The following is a 20,942-nucleotide window of genomic DNA, read 5'->3' as shown; positions in this document are numbered from 1 at the left end:
GATTGGTCAGTAATAGTTCGTCCTAATTTATCCATACAAGCTGCACTTAACACAGTAGGGGTGTCAATTGGATTGGATTTGGTCCAATGTGAGTCCATTACAAATGGATCAGGTCCAATTCAATCCAATGAATATTTTGAACCATTTTAGACCGGTCCAATTCAATATTTTGACCATCCAATCTGATCAAATTTGTTTTAATTTAGATTAATTCTAATCCAAATCTGATTAATTGACACCTATATTCTTATCTTTTATCAATGGACTAGATATTGGTTCAACCCAACCCAATCCAATATAGATTTATTATGGAGGGACAAGGTCCAATCCAATCAGATAAATACTTTGGACCATTAAATCTAAACTAGTCTACTTGAATATGTCTTGTTGGTCCATCCAACCCACCCAAATTGATTATGATTTGAACAGGGTCCAATCCAAAACCGGTGGATTGACACCCCTATTAACTTTAGCTGTTATCATACTAAGGCATGATCATGGGCTGGGCTTTATGTATATTGGGCATCATTGGTAGGCCTGAACCAGCCTGGCATTTGGGGATGGAAATTCCAGGCCAGGCAAGACATAAGAGAAATTTGTTGGACTTAGCTAAAGAGGTGTTCAAGTCTAAATATTTCTATGAAATGTATTTTGGTTTTTCATAATGACCTGAACTTGTAATCTGAATAATGAAGCCTTTAACTTAAATATTGATTCTAATTTTATATTTTTTTTGAATTTACATTTCCTTTCTTTTGGATAGATATTGAATTTAGATTTCTTTAGTGCTTGCCAATATGCATGATTTTGTTTCTTCAAAATAATTTTTTGCTGATATTGATAGTTGTTTTAGTTTTGAAAAAACAAAATCATACCTATTGGGAAAGGAGGAGGAGAGAGGTCGATGGCAATACCCAACTCTCTTATGAGGGTGATAGTGTTTTGACTTAAATTAAATATGATATTATTGCATGTTTGGGGTGTTAGTTTTTATTTTATTTTATTTTTTTAAAGTTTTGATACCTACTTGTAAGTAAAAATTAGACTTGCCTATAAAAAATGTGAAGGATTCACATAAAAAATGTGAAGAATCAGTGTTTTCTCCTTAAATCTGTTTTTCTCCTTATGTGTTATTTTCTCTGCAAATTTATTAAAGTAGTAATTATCAGTGTTTTCAACTTGTTCTTGATGTGGCCAGTCAAATTGTTTAAACCATCACTCAGTTAGGATTTTGGGTCCGGTTCAGTTAAAACCTATTAAATGGTAAAAAATAATTGATTTGGTTAATAATCGTTCGACCCGATAGGTTCTACTGCTGAGCCGTTCAACTTGGTCACCGGGTCACCGGGCTCGGGATTTGTCAAAAAAGCCCGGCTCGAGCCTGTCCAGCCCGATTCAGCATTATATATTTTATATATTATATAAAATATATAAATAATATAATATTTATTAAAACATATATTTATAATTTAATATATACATTTTTTATTCTTTTCTTTATAATCTCTCTCTCTCTCTCACTCTCTCTCTATTCAGCCGCTAATAGTATGGGCTAAATTTCGGGCTCGGGCCCAGGCCCAGGCTTCGGGCTTTTTATGAGGGCCGGGCTTGGGCCCAAGTTGTAGGCCCGATGGTCGGGCTGGGCTTGAACTCGGGCCTTAGAAAATTCTATTAATATAGAGTAAAAGCCCGGCCCGGCCCGGCCCATGAACAGGTCTACCCGCAACCCGGAGGCCAAACCGTTTCAGCCTCTGCGTCGGTTTTTAAAACATTATAATTATAATCATTTGTCTGTGGTGATTTTTTGTTTAAATATTATTTATAGTGGGACCTGATAGCGGGTCCTCATCTTCTTGACTTAGACATGTGGCAAATTAGGGGAGGCACATCAATGCTATTATGATGAGGCACATCATCATAGTACCTTGCCAGTTGTCACTATAGGTGCCAAAGTCACATTGCCCCACAATGATATTTAGTTAGATACTTTGGGCCCAATCTCAGTTTTGGCTGCTAACAAACGGGCGATATGGATAATATGGCATGTTTGTGAATTCGTGCTGAATTCCTTTTGGGACGACCATTCTTTGCACCCATAGTTATGCTGAATAGATCCACTATTTCATGATATTTTATCTTTTTATATCATTGAACCCGGACAAATTATGAGGGCGTTTTATAATGTGAATTGCTTTTTTTTTTCCCAAAAACAAATCAAAATCATTTAGCTTAGAAATATATTATTTCTCAAACCATAAATACAAAAAAACATGTTCTTGGTTGTGTTGTGTTTTTTTTTCTTTTTTCGAAATTGAAACCTAAAACATGTTCTTGAATTTTGGTTTCAAAAACCTGTTTTCATCTATTATTTAATATCACGTTCCATAAATCCTATAATTCTATACTATATATTTGCTTTTGCTTTGGAAACCATTATAATTATTTTAATTTGATGTTCCAAAAAACATGTATTGTTTCTTGAAACAAAATCAACTTGTTTTTACCTTTCAAAATAAAAATAAAGTTCAAGAACATGTTTTCTTGCTGATAAAGCAATTTCAAAAGCAGATGAAAAGAAGAACATTCATGCTGTAAAACGCCCCCTAAATCAGCATTGTGTTTTCAGCAAACCGACCTCAGGCTCGATCTCTATATTTTGGTTGTTTTTGGTATCGTTGCCCCTTCTACTAGAAACGTTACGTTTTGAGGTTCACCAATACAATTTTTTGATAAACTCCATTTTCAGTATTAAATCCAGGTACCAATGCATACATTTTTTATAGTGGAAGTGATTATATGATGAGTGGTGATGCGCTGTGACAAGATAATTTCTAAAAAATTTGTATTGATAATTCCCAAATGTTTTTAGTAGAAAGAGCAATGAAACCAAACACAATCTTAGATAGCTGATACTTTTTTCTTTTAATTTAGAAAAATAATACAAAAAACTCTTACTTAAGTAAATTGATGATTGGGGCTTGGTTTAACTACACTAGCCTAATACATGTACTATGTGGAATGCAGATGGCATCTCATATTGCAGATCTTTGGGTTGTTGTCAACTAACTGTGGTTTGGGATTCAAAGATGCTAGCTAATAATGGGTATGATAGATGGTGTTCTTTCTCCATCTTGGTCTCTGGTATTAATTGGTTAGAGAAGCTTAATGTGGAGATTTGTTGACCATGGTTTTTCTTTTTTCTTTTTTCTTTTTTTTATTTGATTCACATGATCATGAACTCCATTTTCTTGTTTAGCAATTGCTAATGAAGATGGTGTTTGGTTTGGTAGCATGTTAGTTTCGAGTGAGGCGTATTTTGTGTAGGAAACTGAAACACCAGCTTTATTGTTTGGTGCTGTTGCTGTCATGCAGGAATAGTGGCAATGTTTTCACTTGTAATTTGTTTGGTTTGAAAGTGTTTTTTTTGAGATAGTTGTTGGTGTTTTTTTTTTTATTTGTGATACGGTATATGACACATATATTACACACCAGCATAGGTCGATGCTTATCCTACGAATAATACTCATCTAGCTTTCTATCTACCGGCCAATTTTGCTTATTTCTGAGGTCCAACCACTAAAATGTATCAAGACATATCCAATGGTCCGGATTGTTCAAAATTGAAATACAAGGAATGTCATAAACCAAAAGAAACTCCTTTTGCACTTTTTCTAGGAAACTACGATGCACCGAATAGAACCCTTGCTCATGCCATGTCAATGTCCACATTGAAGCCACACTAAATGCAAGGCTGTTGCTCACTTGCTTTCGAGCTGTGGTGAGTGGCATGCTTTCCAAGGCGTTTTCATTTCTTATGGTTTTTCTCCTGTAACGGTCCTTTCAAACACGAATTTTGACTAACGTTTTAAAAAATGACTCTGAAATGGAATCGTTCTGGTCATTGGTTTTTGGGTCAACAATTTGACCATCTGGTTCGACAAAAAAAATATAAAAACTAAAAAACAGTCAAAAACTGGGTTTGAGGTAAAACGGAACCAATTGCCTAAATAATTCTCGACTGAATGGTCCGACTGTCCAGATCAACGGTGGTTCGAAAACCATAATTTTAACCATTAATTCCAAACGCACTTACGTGTTGCCCGTGTACTTGAAACGGCAACACCACACAACCATAGATCAGGTCTTCTAATCTTTGTCTTAAAAGGGATAAGGCCTTTTTTTGGCTATTTAATAAAGTTTATGGTGCTCGCCCATCCATCAAGAATAAATTTTGTGGTTTAAAAAGAGAAATATTCAATCTACCCCACGTCACAAATTTTTATTTATTTTGATTCTATTTTCTAAAACCCCCACCTATGATACAGTATACTATCCCATTGTATTACATTAATAACTACAAATAAATAAAAATTTGTGGGGTGGAGAAATTTGAAAATTCCTCAAAAGAGATGTCCTCTTTATAAGTACATTCTGGTGTATAAAAAAGAAAAATCTTCACTTTATCCCACCTTACAAATTTTTATTTGTTTTCTAATTTTATTTTCCAAAACCCCTCCCTATGATAAGGGGTGGGTTCGAGCTCAATTTAAGCTATAAGCATGAGCTTGAATTTGGCTTGACTCAAAGCTTACATGTTCAAGCTTAGTTTGAGTTAAGATTGGCAATAAGCCAAGCTTTATAAAAAAATAAATAAAAAGATTAAAACTTATATATATATATAAATTAAAAATACTATATATAGTATAAGCTTGATTAGGCTTGTGACCTTCATGAGCTGAGTTTCATCGGGCTCAAGCTCGACTTACCAAATTGAACTTTTCACAAGCCAAGCTCAAATATCTCATAAAAAGCTCAATTTATATCCACCCTACCTATGATAGAATATCACCCCTTTATATTATGAATAAATAAAAATTTGTGAGATGGAGGAATCTGAAAATCCCCCTTTAAAAAATTGTACCATATGAAATCAATGTTTAAAATTTCGATACAATACGCCTGATATGGGGCGTATTGTATCGTATCTTTAAAAAATAGATACAAGATATACATGGAAATTGGATATTTTGTCTTTTTTCATGTGTATCGGACCTGTATCGGGTGTGTATTAGGGGTGTATCAGGGCGTATCAGTAACGTATTAACAAAAAAGATATGGTCAAAAACTAAAAGAAAAAAATTAAATGGGTAAAGTAAAGTAAGCTTCTTTTCTCTGAAATAAGCCTTCTTTCACCCCCAAATGACTCTAAAACTCCAAACTTCATTCCTAGAGTGCTAGATTTGCAAAAGTTTGCAAGAAACAAGTGTGAATCGTTAATTTTTTTAAAGAATTTTCAAATTTTGAAAAAACATGACAAAAATAGGTAATTTTTTTTTCAATTTTTTATAATATCTTGTGATTTTTTTCGTGCATGTTTAGATTTATATTGATCTACATTTCTTACATTCAAAATCACAATTTTTTTTTTGTGTTATCAGTAGATTTATGAAAATTTCATGAAGATATTTGGGGAAAATATAAATTAACAAAATTTTGAATACGTAATTTTTTCTCTGCCTATAAAGACAAAATATGTTTTAGATCTATGGACTTATCTATCATATTCAAAGAGCAATTGGAATTTCTTCTTTAATATATATCTTTTATTTTTTATATTTTTAGAATTAAAAAATAAATAAAAATTAATTATATTTTATAATTTGAACACAACAATTGAATATATTATAATTCTTGGATGATTAATATCCAAAGACCAATTGAAATTTCTTCTTTAATAATTATTTTTTATTTTTATATTTTTAGAATTAAAAAAATAATTAATTAATTATATTTTATTATTTGATCAAAATAATTTTATATATTGAAATTCTATGGATGATTTATCATATTCACAAATAAATTGAAATTTCTTCTTTAATAACTATTTTTTGAATATATTATATAATATTTATTTATTTTTTATAATTTTTGGAAATGAATAATCAATAATAATTATTTAAATAATAAATAATTGCTAATTATATTTGCACATAGAAGTTGTGTCAATGCATGTTTTATGGTTGTATAGGAGAATTGGGTTTTTCCCATCCCATAAAACATTAATACTTTAGAATTATAATTTATAAATTACAGTTAAGCATAAGATTTTTAACGAAATTATAATTAGCTACAATATATTTCTTCATAAACTATTAAAATATATTAATTTAATATATATACACCTCATTGAGGTCTTATATTTAGTGTTGTTGATGTATTTTTATGATTAATTAAAGTACTTATAGTGTTTCCAAGTGTATCTATGCGTATCTTATTAGTTTTTCTCATGTGTATCCAATGTGTATTCCAATACGTCTCTTAAAATTATCTTTCTGATACATATGACGTTTCCGCTACTTTCAACCTTGTATGAAATTTGTAAAACTGAAGATATATGCCCCAACTTGCAACCCATCATCACGTCAAATCCTTTTCTTTTCCGTAGCCTAGGACTTAAGATTAGTTTTTTGGGGCATAAGAGAGTATATTAATGAGTTGGTTCATGAATGGATATACCACTCACGTCTGCAATTTCCCATGACCGATCAAGTATGTAATTTAACTCTGGAAGACAATTTAGAGTGTCAAATTTTAATAACGTGATAGATAGAGAAATTACACGGTCTCTACTAATTTTATAAATATCTAACAGAAACTTATGTAAAATTAGTAATAAGATGGAGATTTTTCTAACAAAATAAAACAATACATTCGGCTTGCGAAGAACAAAGACTTATTTACAGCTTATCTAATAAAGCTTTTCCAATAAGGAATGTAAAGGGGTTTATTAGTTTTTGGCCCATCAAATGCTAAGGATACATCAATTTTCTTTTCCTAAATCCTTACAAATACATCATACACCAGCTGGGTATCTTGTGTGAGATGATCCACTTGGATTAACAGATGGAAATTCACTTGAAATTACATAAAGTATCTCAAATAGAGAGTTCATTGTGGTCCAGATTTGTTGGGGCCTGGCCAGGAAATCAACACATTAATTTCTAGGCTTGACCTTAGCCCTAAAGAACTTAGAGTCCAGGCCATAATCTGACAGACAGGGCTAGAATTGCCACACCTATTTCAATAGTCTTGAATCCATGTCTAGAGAAAGCTAAATCAAATACCCAAGAAAAAGAAAATTTGTATCTGTTAGCAGAACACAGCATCACTTGATCTCTGTGGTCTGAGATACTGACCTGAACAACAATATATGATCAGACTTATCCATGCTCATTGATGATTTATCTAGAGTCTACATCATTCAATTGGTGGTGCATCACTAGTATGCCCTATATATATATAATACAAAATTAGTACAATTTGATTTATCTTTAACTATTCAACCTATGTACACTTGTGTTTTTTCCTCTAATTTTTTCCTGCATCAGAGCTCATGGAGTATTGTTTCTTATAGGTGTCCGAGATGGATAATCCGAGAGTCCAGAAGGGATAGTGCATTGACTGTTTGTCAAGCTGTCTGTGGGCCTGGCGAAAAATACAGTACGTTTAGTACATAATAAACAATTAACTGAAATACTCTACTCTTGAATTTGCTCTTCTTCCCAGAGATTAGAAGAGAAAAGAACAAAGTTTCCTAATTATAAACAACAGCTCTATCGTTTACAGTTTGCATCAGCTTCAGCTATGGCGATAACACTCTCCCAAATAATTATTAGAAAGTTTAAAAAGAAAAATCCAGCGATGCCAGAAGACAGACAATATCACTGCCAGAAGAATGGTGGGCCGGGGGCATCTGAACTGTATGGTCCCGTGACCGACTTCTGGCCCATCTGAAGTTGTGCACCAAATTAAGCCATCGCTAGCTTATAAAGACACTTCGACACTTCTACTTAAACAATTCACAATGCGTACTAGAAAGCTGTAGTTTGGAATGAATGGTTCTCGGGCTTATACATGCTTTAAAAGGATTTTCTTTGGTTTTGAATGTTTAATATCTCGAGCTTATGGGTACTTAAATTATTGCTAATTGTTTAGTTTAATAACCCTATACCAGTCAAGATGTAGCCTATAGCCTGCAGCCTGCGTACTCAGTCGATTCTCCTCGTTTAAAGATATGACACAGTGGAATCTTCTAATTGCTATATTAACAACTCTAGATAGATGGGGCTTTAATTGGGGAGGAACTTGTTAGAACTAAGGGAGATAGAGACCAAGAGATACTCCAACAGGTGTTTAGTGATGAACTTTTAGTGTTTGGTTTGAGCTAGATTAGCATCTTTTCTTCCATAAGTTATATAGGTTTAAAGACAAGACACATTGGAATCTTCTAATTGCCATCTTAGCAACCCCCCGAATGGGGCTTAGAGGGATTTGTTAGAACAAAAGAGATAGAGACTAGGAGATAGTCCAACAGGTGTTTGATGAAGAACTTTTTGTTCTTGGTTTGAGTTTGATTGGCATCTTACTACATAGAATCCTTTCACTCCCCAACCTTTATTTTTCTCCATAAACTATTATGTAGCCTTGTAGGTTTAAAGACAAGATACACTAGAATCTTCTAATTGCTATATTAAGAACCCCAATGGGGCTTAGAGGGGGACTTGTTAAAGCTAAGGAAATAGAGACTAAGAGATACTTCAACAGGAGTTCACATCTGCACCCCACAGTACATCCCGACCATGTATTGGGAATATTTCCTGATGATAAGTACAGGAGATGATGAGACATCATGGGAAGATATTTCTAATACAAGGCCGGGATGTGCATTGTGGGGCGCAGATGTGAACTCCTTCAACAGGTGTTTAACATCTTTCTTTTACTTCCATGAGATATGTAGGTTTAAAGGTAAGATACAGTTGAATCTTCTAATTGCTAATATTAGCATCCCCAAATAGGGATTGGGAGGGGGGGGGGGACTTGTGAAAAAGAGATTGAGACCAAGAGATACTTCAATGGTGTTCAGTGCTTGATTTAAACTAGATGGGCTTCTTGCAGCATAGATTTTGGAATCTTTTCATCCCCCACGGTACCACCCCTTACTTCCATAAGTTATGATAGGTTTAAATCAAACTGCATAACCAAACATCCCCTAATGAGCAAAAGTCCAGACACATGTATCTGGATGTACAATCTATTATATTTAATTCATTCAAGCAACCCGAGTTGGCAGCAAATTGTTGTTTTGTTTGTTTGCTTTACTCCATATTTTTGCTGTTGAAGAGGGGAGGGGATATGGATATATTGATCACTGATCAGCTTGTCTTCTAACGATGCGTTTTGGTTGTTTTCACTTTTCAAACATTGTAAATTTTGTATTTTTATTTCCCCAAAGGCCCATACAATAAGAGCTTTGTATGAAAAGGAAATTAGGGGACATGATTCCTTATTGTACTTAAATGACTTTAGTTGGATTCTCATCAGATTTATTGTCTTATGTTATAACACCGTGATTGTCCCCCTCCAAGATGTCTCGAAAGCATTCTTTGGATTTCAAATTTAACTTTCAGATGGCTTTGCTGGGAAAAGTTGCCAAGTGATTTTTAGACATCTAGAGAATCTCATTGATAGAACCTAGCTAGCTAGCATAGCTGCAGCCCAGGATGGGCTCCACATGTTTGCCACGTCAGGACTTCCCTCAATATGCTAAAAGCTCTTGTCAAGTAGACACGTGCCATAAGAAAAGACTTCTCTTTCTGATACCCATTTCTTAATTTTTTTTATCCAATTGAAAATTTTGAATTAGCTTCACAGTATTGGATACAGAGAAAGAAGTCCCACACAGGAATAGTACAAAACTGGCATGCATTTGATACAGATTCAAGTACAATACAAAGGATTGCCTGGCTATCTGATGAACCATCAGGAGTTCGGGACCAATTATATTCACCCTCCACGTGGCTTCAACTTGAGTTTATCTATAGAACAGAAATTTGGATAACATTGTCTAGAAAATCTTCTCACTTGTTGAAATTATCTGTCCTTCTTTTTCCTCTTCCCAATTTGTTGAAATGATCTTAAAAAAAGTAACAACAGAGGGAGATTGGCCAAAGATATAAAGGGCTCAGGTGTGAAATCTGGGCCCCAGTTAGCTAATCCAGCGGTGGGGTTTCAACATTGGAGATCCCAAGATCATTCTACTAATGTTTTATAATTAAGTAAATTCATAGTTCTGCGTGATTTCGATACCCCTGTTTATTATATATTTTCTTTCCTTTCTTTCGTTGTAGTAAATTATAATAAAATAAATTGTCAAGAAGGCCCCGCTCTATGTCGCGCTCACATGGGCAATTTATATAGCAGCCTCGACCAAGCTTCCTTACTCTCAACGCTTGAAGAGGAAGAGGCCTCAAACCAGACTACCTTTCCTTCTCAACTACTTCTCCTCTCTCTCTCTCTCTCTCTCTCTGTGTTTCAATTTCCAGGTTCTACAATGTCCTCAACCAAGAAGAAGCTCAATAAGAACACAGTTGCAGTCAACGTAAGCTGTGGCTGCAGAAGGCCAAAGCTGTCCGGTGTATTCAGCCCAAAAACAAAGAGCAAGCCATCAACTTATCATCAGAAAGCTGGTGTCTATGGCTCTTCTTCAAGCTCCTGGGAAAGAGGTGGCTTCTCAGTCGACGACGAAGACGACACAACGACTACACAGTCTCCGAACATGGACACGTCCCCCAACCAATCTGAAGCTGAAGCTGAATACGATCTAAGGAGCACAACCATGGCTAATGGTTTTGGAAGAATTGGCGAGAGTGTGGCCGTGGTCAAGGATTCCGACGACCCATATCTGGATTTCCGGCGTTCGATGCTTCAAATGATCATGGAGAAGGAAATTTACTCTCAAGAGGAGCTCCGGGACCTCCTCGACTGCTTCCTACAGCTGAATTCTCCATACCACCATGAGATTATCGTCCGAGCCTTCACAGAGATCTGGAACGGGTTCCTCGCTGCTCAGGCATAGTGAAGCCGACCAGCTGGTCGGCGTACGTCACGTGAGTTTAGATTAGTTCGTGGGAAGGTCACGTGAGGAAGATGGGTGCAATCGTAGATGATGTAAGTGGGCACGGTGGGAAAAGCTAGACGTTGGAATTTGAATATAATAATGATGATGATGCAGTAGCTGTCGAATGGGTAGGGTCATGGGGTTTAATGAGTTTTAATGAGAACAGTAATAGTTCTCTTTTCTTTTCTTTTTTCCCAACTTTCTGTATATTTACTGCTTTCTATGTATTACAGCCATGGCTCCTAATGAGATCTATGATCATAGTAGGCCACGTTTTCTCCCAATGTCTTCATTTCTCTCTCTCTGCTGGATTGTTAAAATTTAACATGGATTGGTAATAAAATCTCTGTTTTAGTCTTGTGAGTTAGCAAATGATGTACATGGGTCTCTCTCTGTCTGTGTATCTGTCTCTGTTTGCTGGGTTGTCAAAATTTAACATAGATTCATAATAAAAGCTTTGTTTTAGTCTTGAGAATTATATAGCAAATGAACATGGGTTTCTCTCTCAGTCTGTGTATCTGTCTCTGTTTGCTGGGTTGTCAAAATTTTACGCGGATTGATAATAAAAGCTTTGTCTGTAAATTAGCAAACGAACATGCATGGGTTGCAGCAGAAATTAATTTAAGGAACTCCACTCGACATTGATGGTTGTGTTGTGTAATTAAGCCGCTGGGAATTAAAAAATTAGCCGCAAATATGAGAGCTTCCTTTGGGATGATGTAGAGAATAATCCAGAATATTCCACCGGTAAGTGATGCATCTCTGATTTGCGTAGGTGGGTTTTTGCTTAAGGTCTACGTGTCAACTGTCAACAACAGTAACAACAACAATAGGACGGACACTAGAACAGTGCCATTGATGAAATGTTCGAGGCCTCGAGGGTTTGAAGTAGAAAAGAAACAACCCATCTCTAACTATGGGGGATTGATTGTTACTTCAAACTATTTGGGCCACAAGAATTAGGTTTTGCCTCCACCTGAAATAGCTTGGGGGAGTCCAAGCAACCATTTATTTGTGTTCTTTCCTTTTGCTTTTCTTAAGTGAATTGGGTTTTATGAATACAGGGACCAAAGTGGTCATTTTCAGGGGGACAAGATTTAGCTAATGTCACCTCAAGATGAGGCTAGGACTTAGGACAGAGAACTGTGGGACAAGAAATTTTAATAAATCCAAAACATTATTAGGTCTTTCTTTGGTGTCTCTCTCGGTCAGTTGAACTTTATTACATATTTTGATAATTTTACTTTTTGTTTATTTTATTTTTCTACTTTTTTGACAAATATGATTTAAGAAAGTGTACTAGCATATTGAAGTTTGAAGTAAATGAAAACTGCTTTAGGGGTTGGTCAATTCCAAGGATACCACCAAGCAATATTCATGATTTGATAATGCATAGAAGTATGAGCCTTGGTTATTAACCAAGAAAACCAAAATCATTCTTCTGGTAAAGATCTACAACAGAATACAGCTCAACTACCTGTAAACTGATCCGTACTTCACAAGTAAGAATAATTCCCTAATTTATTTTCTTTGCTCTCATGTTACTTCTTACTTTTATTGGCAAAGGTTTCTGTCATCTGTTATATTTTACCAGACTACTAGCAATCTTGTCGATTTGCAGATATGTTCGTTGAGCCTTTCTTTGCAATTCAGTCATGAATGTATCATTTTATGGATTCTGCCGAGTTTTCAAGTATCCCAAGGTCCCCCTTTCTTTTTAAATTTTACATTTGCCAGCTATCTTGGCTAGTGAGCGTAACACTTTACTCTTTACTGTGTCCACGAGATTTGATATTATCATCTAATATAATATAATTTAAAGATTTAAAAGGTTAGATTAATTGATCAAATAGACAGTTTCGATACAATAACCAAGCCTGTTTGAGGGATCATATGGTAGAGCCAGATCATCTGTTGGAAAGGGGACCTATTGCATTGGTCAGAGGTTCAATCCCACCAGCAGGAATCGCCATGAGATTAGGAATGATCGTAAAAGTGAGACCGTTATGTATGAGATGTGTGGTGTTGGATCATATTGGAATGGTATTAGAATATATTTTGTTGGCAAGTGATTCAGACTCCAATCTCATAATCCATAGCAAGGATTTGCATAGAAATGTAGCAAATTGGTTTCGGATAGGGGTGTTTTTGAAAAACCGAATCAAAACTAATAATCCAAACCAAAATACATACACACAAATATAACATACACACACATGCACATATATATAAACAACTGAATTGGCGATTGGTTAACTGGTTGATTCGATTTGGTTTTGGTTCAAAATTTTTAAAAACCAATAGCTTCGGTTCAGTTTTATAAATGCACCTACAATTTGGTTAACCAAACCGTGAACATTCTAGTTTAGAGATACAACTTGGGTTGGGTTGGGTTGGGGATTTCTTAAATTTTCAATGGGCCTAACCTAACCTGAGCCCGGTGTAGATGAAATTCTTCAAATCAGGAAATCCCACTTGCAGCCCCAGGTTTGCAGATCAAAATGGGAAGAAGGAACCTCTATTTTAGGAAGATTTACTATTAGAATATTAAATTTTCAATAGTTAATATTACTTGTGGAAAGATAGATCACACGATGAATGTCCAATACAAAGGTATCTCTCCTTCTTGATGGATGGGTTAACTGGCCACATCAGCCTACTGCATGGTAGAAATATGGCAAGTCATAGGGAGAGTTCTTTATGTGGCTGGAATGTAGGAAAAAATTTCCAAAACAGGTCAAGCGAGGAGCCTTTTTATGACCTACTTCATTTTAGCCATGTGGACAAATTTTGTAGCAAATTCAAATTGTTTTTACCCTTTGGATTGACAATATATTGAATATTGTGGTCAACATGAGACCTATTTTGATATTATATTGGAGTTTTTTATTTGATAACTAGCGACTATCGGGGCCTTGTGTGATGCACAAAAAAATAAAAATCAAAAGTTGATTAATTTTATAAATTGATAATCTACAAGATTTTAGGAGAGTTCTTTTTTTTTTCTTTTTATTTTACAGAGTTCAAAGTACAAGAAAGGCTTAAAAATTGTCCTCCAAACCTAGGGTGTCAATGGGTCGGATCTACTTAATGGATCAAAAACCGACCAAACCGATTATAATGGTTCTAGTTCCATGATTTTGTCCCGATTAATAATTGGGTCAGGTCTAGTTCTTGCCTATAGCAGACTGATTCAGACTCAGAACTGATTATTGTACTATGCGTGCATACATACATCTATCTATCTATCTATCTATCTATCTATCTATTTATCTATCTATCTATATATCTATCTATAATTTTTAATTTTCTTGTAATTTTTATTATATTTTATGTTTAAAATGGTAAATTTTATTGATAATAAATAAGATAATATTAGTTAAAAATGTTTAATTTATTAAAATATAAATAATTTAGTTTTTTTAACATTTTTTTAATTTTATATTATAAAAAAATAAATTTTGAATTATTATTTAAACAAACAAATATAGTTTCAATATAATCGTGTTTATTGGGTTTGGATTTGATAGACCTAGCTATTAACTAAGACAGTTCTGGTTTGTGATTTTGTCCCGATTAAAAATCAGTTTGGGATTAGTTCTACTTAGGCCTGACCTATTGACAGCCCTACCCAAACTCATAAAGCCCCCAACCTTAGTACTGCAGGTGGGATTCAATTCTAATTCTTAGATACAATTAATAGGACACCTTACCAACCAACTAGCTGATAATTTGCAGGGGATATTTAAAACTAAATTAATGAAGATTTTTTATTTATTGTTGTTTGCATAACAGGAAAATAAAAAAGTAGAAGGAAAAAGTTGAGTATCTTAAAAATCCTTGGTACAAATATTGTTAAGAATAAATTACTTTTCAAGGATTTATGAATAAATTTCCGAATTGATATGAATAAATTAATTTTCAAAAAATTTTAAATTTATGAATAATTAATTACTGAGAATATTAATTTTTTTAGTAAATTAAATTTTTTAGAATTAACATTTATTGAATTAAATTACCAAAACATGAAAATTAGTTTATGGAAATCACTAAATTAAAATTTCCCAATAAATACCAAAACCCAATATAAATTACCAATAATTATGGAAATTATTAATAGTTACCAAATGTAAATTATCAGTATTAAAGTTCCCAGATAGTTTTCCAATTTAATAATTACCAATAATCAATTATGGAAATTATTAAAATTACCAATAATTATGGAAATGATTAATAATTACCAAATGCAAATTATCAATATTAAAATTCCCCCAATAATTTTCCAATTTAATATTTAATAATTACCAAAAACTAAAGTAAATGAGAATCACAATAAATAATTTTTCATTATCAAAATTAATTTATAAAATCAATAATTTTCTGAAAATACCTGAAAATTTCTGGAAATTACTAAAATTTCTGAAACTTTAATTTTTTTAATTTTTCAAAAGAAATAATTTTCTGAAAATTTCAGGTAATAATTATCAATTTCAGATAATACTGTTATGTAATTAATTTCAAATATTAATAAATTAACAGTTATATATTAAACAATTTCAGTAAGTTTAGTAATTATTAATGTTTTGATCAATTATTGATTTGAATAATTTAATTTTGAAAAGTTATATATTTATGAATAATTATTTACTGAAAATATGAAAACAAAATTGATATTTTAGGTTTTGTAATAAAAATCATTTTCTGAAAATTACTGAAATTTTTAGGTAATAACAATCAATTTCATATAATAATAATAATAATAATAATAATAATAATAATAATAATAATAATAATAATAATAATAATAATAATAATAATAATAATAATAATAATAATAATAATAATAATAGTAATAATAATAATTAATTTCATATAATATTGTAATATTGAAATATTTCGGTGAATCTTAGTAGTTGTTAATATTATCATTGATTATTAATTTCTAATTATTTTTTGATGTATACCAATAATTAAATCATATATGGATGAATTAATTTTATAAAAATTCTTCATTTATGAATAATTAATTAGTAAAAATATAAAAAAATTCCAGCAAATTGATAATTAAATTTGACGAAATTAAATCACAAAGAAGATGAAAATTTGTTTATATAAATCATTAAATCAAATTTCGCAGTGGTTACCAAAATTAAACATAAATTAACAATAATTATGGAAACTATTAATAATTACCAGAAGTAAATTATCAATATTAACTCTAATAATTTTCCAATTTAATAGGTACTGATGAAGGAAGATTTGGCCCGACCTCATAACCACTCAACACGTGGCAAAGGCAATAGCTCGGCACGACGGCACACCCAGGGCGCGAGCTCTGAAAGGAGGAATCAGTAGTTCGAACTCCCTACAAGGAGCTCGAACTCCCCTTAAGGAGCCCGAACTCCCCGTAAGGAGCCCGAACTCCCCGTAAGGAGCTCGAGCTCTCCCTTAGGCCCCAAGCCTTACGAACACAAGGGGCAACCACTCGAACTGGCCTGCCCCATTGGCAGTTCGGGCCACACCTCTATTCGAACTCAAGACTTCACCTCGCACACCACTCCAGCACTTCGCCCCCAGGATGCCAAACTGAACAACCGTACCTGACACCGAAGGAGTCCGTACCCAGGGGCGACGCACCTGATTGACTTGGGATCTGACCCTTGACAACCGAACTTCAACGGCCACCTGCCACCTGCCACCTGCCACCGCCATCTCCAGTTACAGAGACGGTTCCGACAAAGAGAGCAATGGTGGTTCTGCCACAACAGAGGTCATGACACCCGAACCGGCAGAAGCGCAGAGGCAATCATGCCCAACCTGACAGAAGCTTAGGAGTGAGTGCGCGAAGTGGTTATAAAAGGCTCTACCCCCCAAGAACAAGGTATGCGAACTTTGCGCCATCTGGTTTATTATCTTGCCTTTGAGGATACTAACTTGAGCTTCGGAGCACTCTCACCGGGTCCCTCCCTGGAGATACTCACTTTCTTCCCCGTTTCAGGCACCTTCTACTCCAACCAGAGGCAAGATCCTTGACAGCTAGGACCGGCCAGATTGCGCTCTATCAGGTACCAAAAACAAATGTAAGTTACCAATTATTAATTATGAATATCCAATTAACAATAGTTTTTTAATTAAAAGTTTTCTAAAAGTATTAAATTTATTGAATAGTTTTGAAAATTATAAATTTATACTATATATAAAAGTGCAGATAAAGAGTGAAAGTTTTTTTAGACTAAATTTACCCTCTATTTCTTTATACTATATATAAAAGTGCCAATATTTGTGTATTTAGTATATCTCTAATTGTAAGGGTTGAAAATATAATTTCAATTATTACATTCCACCTCATTCAATCCCCTCCCGCTAAGTCGTATACTTAAGGTATTAACTACCATTTTCTCTTATTCAATCCTATATCTAACTTATTTTTCACTAATAGATGATGTCAATATTTTTTAACAATATAAACCCATATATTTTAAAATTGACTCAAAAACAAAAACCGATCTTTATCCAAGTGGCGGGTCTAGTGGCTAAGCAGTTCAACTATCCGATTCAAATTGATCAACCTATGAAATCATAGTTAAGTAATAAAGTTTTTAAAATAGAAATAAATATAGAAAAATACAAAAATGTAGAAAAAAACAAACACATTTATGATATTTTTATTAATCAAATTACAAAAGTAAGTGTAATAAACAAGAACTATTTTATTTATAGCGAAGATTAAATACATAATTTTGAATTAACCAAAAATAAAATTATTTTATTGTTTGTCAAAGATGAATAGTTCAACTCTTAGGTCAAATGCATTAACCTTTAATGTCATAAATAAATAATAAAAATTAATAAAATAAAAAATAGAAAAATACATAAATATTGCAAAAAAGCATTCATACACATGTATAATATCACATATTTATCATATTAAACAAAAAGTAAATGTGATATATCAAAATTATTTTTACACATAGAAATGCAAAATATTATAAAAAAAGTTGAACACATCTATAATTCTATATTTACACTAAGATTATGTTTAGTTTGAAGGAAAAAGGTAGGGAAAGGAAGGACAAGATAGGGAAACCAATACAAGGTTTGTACAGGTTTCCCTATCTTGTCCTTCATTTCCCTACATTTTCCTTCAAACCAAACATAGCCTAAGGTTTGGTTTGAAGGAAAAAGTAGGAAAACGAAAGGAAAGGGAGTGAAACCTTTACAAACCTTGTATAGAGTTTCCTATCTTTCCTTTTCTTTCCCTACCTTTTCCTTAAACTAAACATGGCCTAATATTAAAAATGTGAACAAGATTGTGAAATTTTCTTTTGACTAAAATACTCAATTTTGAATTTAATCCCTATTTAATTGTGAGGTTTAAATTGTAAACTGAGTTACTACTTTTCACTTCATTCAATTCCCACTACTTAAATCTTACATTTTTTTGATAAATAAACATAAAAAAGATACACAAAAAAGATAAAACATTACAAAAAGAAGAATATAGACAAGCAAGTAAGTCTGTCAATGATACTTGAAACTTCACAACTTGATTCAATTATCACATATTTGGATGATGTGTTTATGTAATCAGATTTAGATTTTGCAATCGGCATCTGATTAATAATCAAAAGAAAAAAGTATAAAAGCATATATAAAGTTTATAGAAAATTTTGGATGCATAATTACGATCATTAGTATCATCTATAATTGATTGCCATGTGCAAAGTACGTGCACACTTACTAGTATAGTTAAAGTTCTCCAATAATTTTTTAATTTAATAATTACCAAAAGCCCATGTAAATGAACACTAATTGACCTTCGAAATTATTAGAATTTTTATTATAAATTAATAAATTAATACTTACTAATAAGTACTAATTACCAAAATTATTTAATTTTGCTAATAATTATTTAATAATTAATATTATTCAACATTAATTAGTTAAAAGTAATTGCATTAACTTTTCTAATGATTTACTAATTTATTTTGGTAATTTATGAAAATTGCCAAAATAAGGTCATATCTGGGTTGGTAATTGGTCCATAGGTTTGGGCTGTATCTGACCCGAGAACCCTTTCTTCATAACCTGTTAACGACTATAGTGTAAGCTTGAAGTAGCGAATACCATAGTTGTTAACCCCTCGTCTACTGTAGAAAAGTGCTAGTGCTTCACAAGGTTATCACTTATCACTGTATAGACACCGATAAGTGTTCTTCTAATGGTCATTTTTTGACAGAAAACTGCCCAAACCATATACTTGACATCGATGGTGGGAAAGGATGGGACTAACCTGATAAAATCAGCGATTTTTACTGAAACCGATTGAAAAATTGGTGATCAGTGAAGAGTAATTGAATTCCAAATAGAAAACCAAACCATCTACTCGATCTATAACAACCAATATAGAATACAATGAAAAAAACAATCTACCTGTAAACTAACCACCGATGAAGATTAATGTGTGATTAACATGAAACAGACCTTACCTACCTTAACCAATGAAAATAATCTCTTTAAGCCTTAAACAACAATGAGTAGAGGAATTTAGTAAGAGTAAAGAAGAAAAATTGGGAACGATGGCAACAAATTAGATTTGGGAAGGGAATATAAGATTTGTTTGAAAGAGGGAAGAAGGAATTTCATTTGGGAAGTTTCTATTTCCTATACATTTAATGATTGGGAAATTTCTACCTTTGTTATAATAGTGAAATGGAAGGCAGGGTGATGTGGCCAAAGCCTAAGAGCACAATGACGTGGGAAAATGAAGGGCCTGGGTAGGGTGAAGGCAAACCCATATTGAACCAAGCTTGTTTTGTTTATTTTTTATTAGTTTAAAATTGAATTCAAATTTATTTTAAACTAATGATTTTATACTTTTATTAAATTTTAATTTATTTAGTAAACTGTTATTGATGCCTAATTTAAGTTATGATATTATGCTAAACTTATTACTATTTAAAATTTTTAATAATTTTGGAATTTGTTATTATAAATTAAGGATAATATTATTCTAGTTATTTTTAACAATTATTATCGTTAATATTTAAAAACAATAATTTATTTTTAATTTTCTATTATGTTAATCATTTTTAAATGGAAATTAAATTTTATTACTTTATAAATATAAAAATTTTATAATTAATTATTAAATTTTATTACATTAATTTCATTATTTGTCTTATTGTATTATTTATTCTTCCTCTTATTAATATTTTAGATATTTTTTACTCAACGTATTTCAATATTTAAGTTTTAACTTAAATTGTTTTAAAAAAAGTTTTAACTTAAGTATTAATATATTAGTACATTGATGAAAAAATAAATGCATGTATTTAGAAGGTGGAGAGATAGAAGTAAAAATAGATAGAGAGAGATAGGGTAGGGTAAGATACATTAGAATTAGATGGTTTATTGGGCATGTGAGATAGGTTAAGAGATATTGTAGGAATAAAATTAAAATATTATTTACAATTATAAAAAGATTTTAAATTAATTACTAAATTTTATTACTTCAGTTTTATTATTTGTCTTATTGTCTTATTCATTTTTTTTCTCTCATTAGTATTTGATATATTTTTTACTCATCTTATTTCAATATTTATGTTTTTAAAAAAAAGTTTTAATTTAAATATTAATATTTTAATACATGGATGAAAAATTAAGTGCATGCATTTAGAAAGTAGAGAGAGAGAGAGAGAGATGGGGGAGGGAAAAGATATGTTAGAATTAGATGGTTTATTGGCCATATGAAATTAAGAGATGTTTTAGGAGGAAGTTTTAGGTGGGGGAGATAGTTCACTAGAAATTTTAGGAGAGAAGATGATTTATGTCAAGGGCGGAGCCAGAAATTTTTTATGAGGGGGGCCAAAACATAAAGTGGAATGGGGGAGAGGGGGGGGGGAATGAGTATGGATGGGCCCATAGGGGGGCAACCATTGGGATGGGGAGTTTGGAAGGGGGGAATTTTACATGGAAAACTCTT

General features: G+C 32.6%; 1 protein-coding gene across 1 annotated transcript; it reads left to right on the top strand.

Moving 5' to 3' along the window:
• Positions 1-10,232: 10,232 nt before the first annotated feature.
• LOC104601494 (transcription repressor OFP6-like) lies at positions 10,233-11,329 on the top strand. The gene has a single exon (XM_010264851.3). The coding sequence runs from the start codon at positions 10,241-10,243 to the stop codon at positions 10,913-10,915; it is 675 nt and encodes a 224-aa protein (XP_010263153.2). The 5' UTR covers positions 10,233-10,240; the 3' UTR covers positions 10,916-11,329.
• Positions 11,330-20,942: the final 9,613 nt, after the last annotated feature.

Source organism: Nelumbo nucifera, chromosome 2 (genome assembly GCF_055504915.1).
Source record: "Nelumbo nucifera cultivar China Antique chromosome 2, China Antique-T2T, whole genome shotgun sequence".
Classification (NCBI taxonomy): Eukaryota; Viridiplantae; Streptophyta; class Magnoliopsida; order Proteales; family Nelumbonaceae; genus Nelumbo; species Nelumbo nucifera.
This window is presented reverse-complemented; position numbering and strand designations above follow the sequence as displayed.

Coding starts and splice junctions, on each gene's coding strand:
- LOC104601494 (XM_010264851.3), top strand. CDS start 10,241: ATGGGCAATTTATATAGCAGCCTCGACCAAGCTTCCTTACTCTCAACG.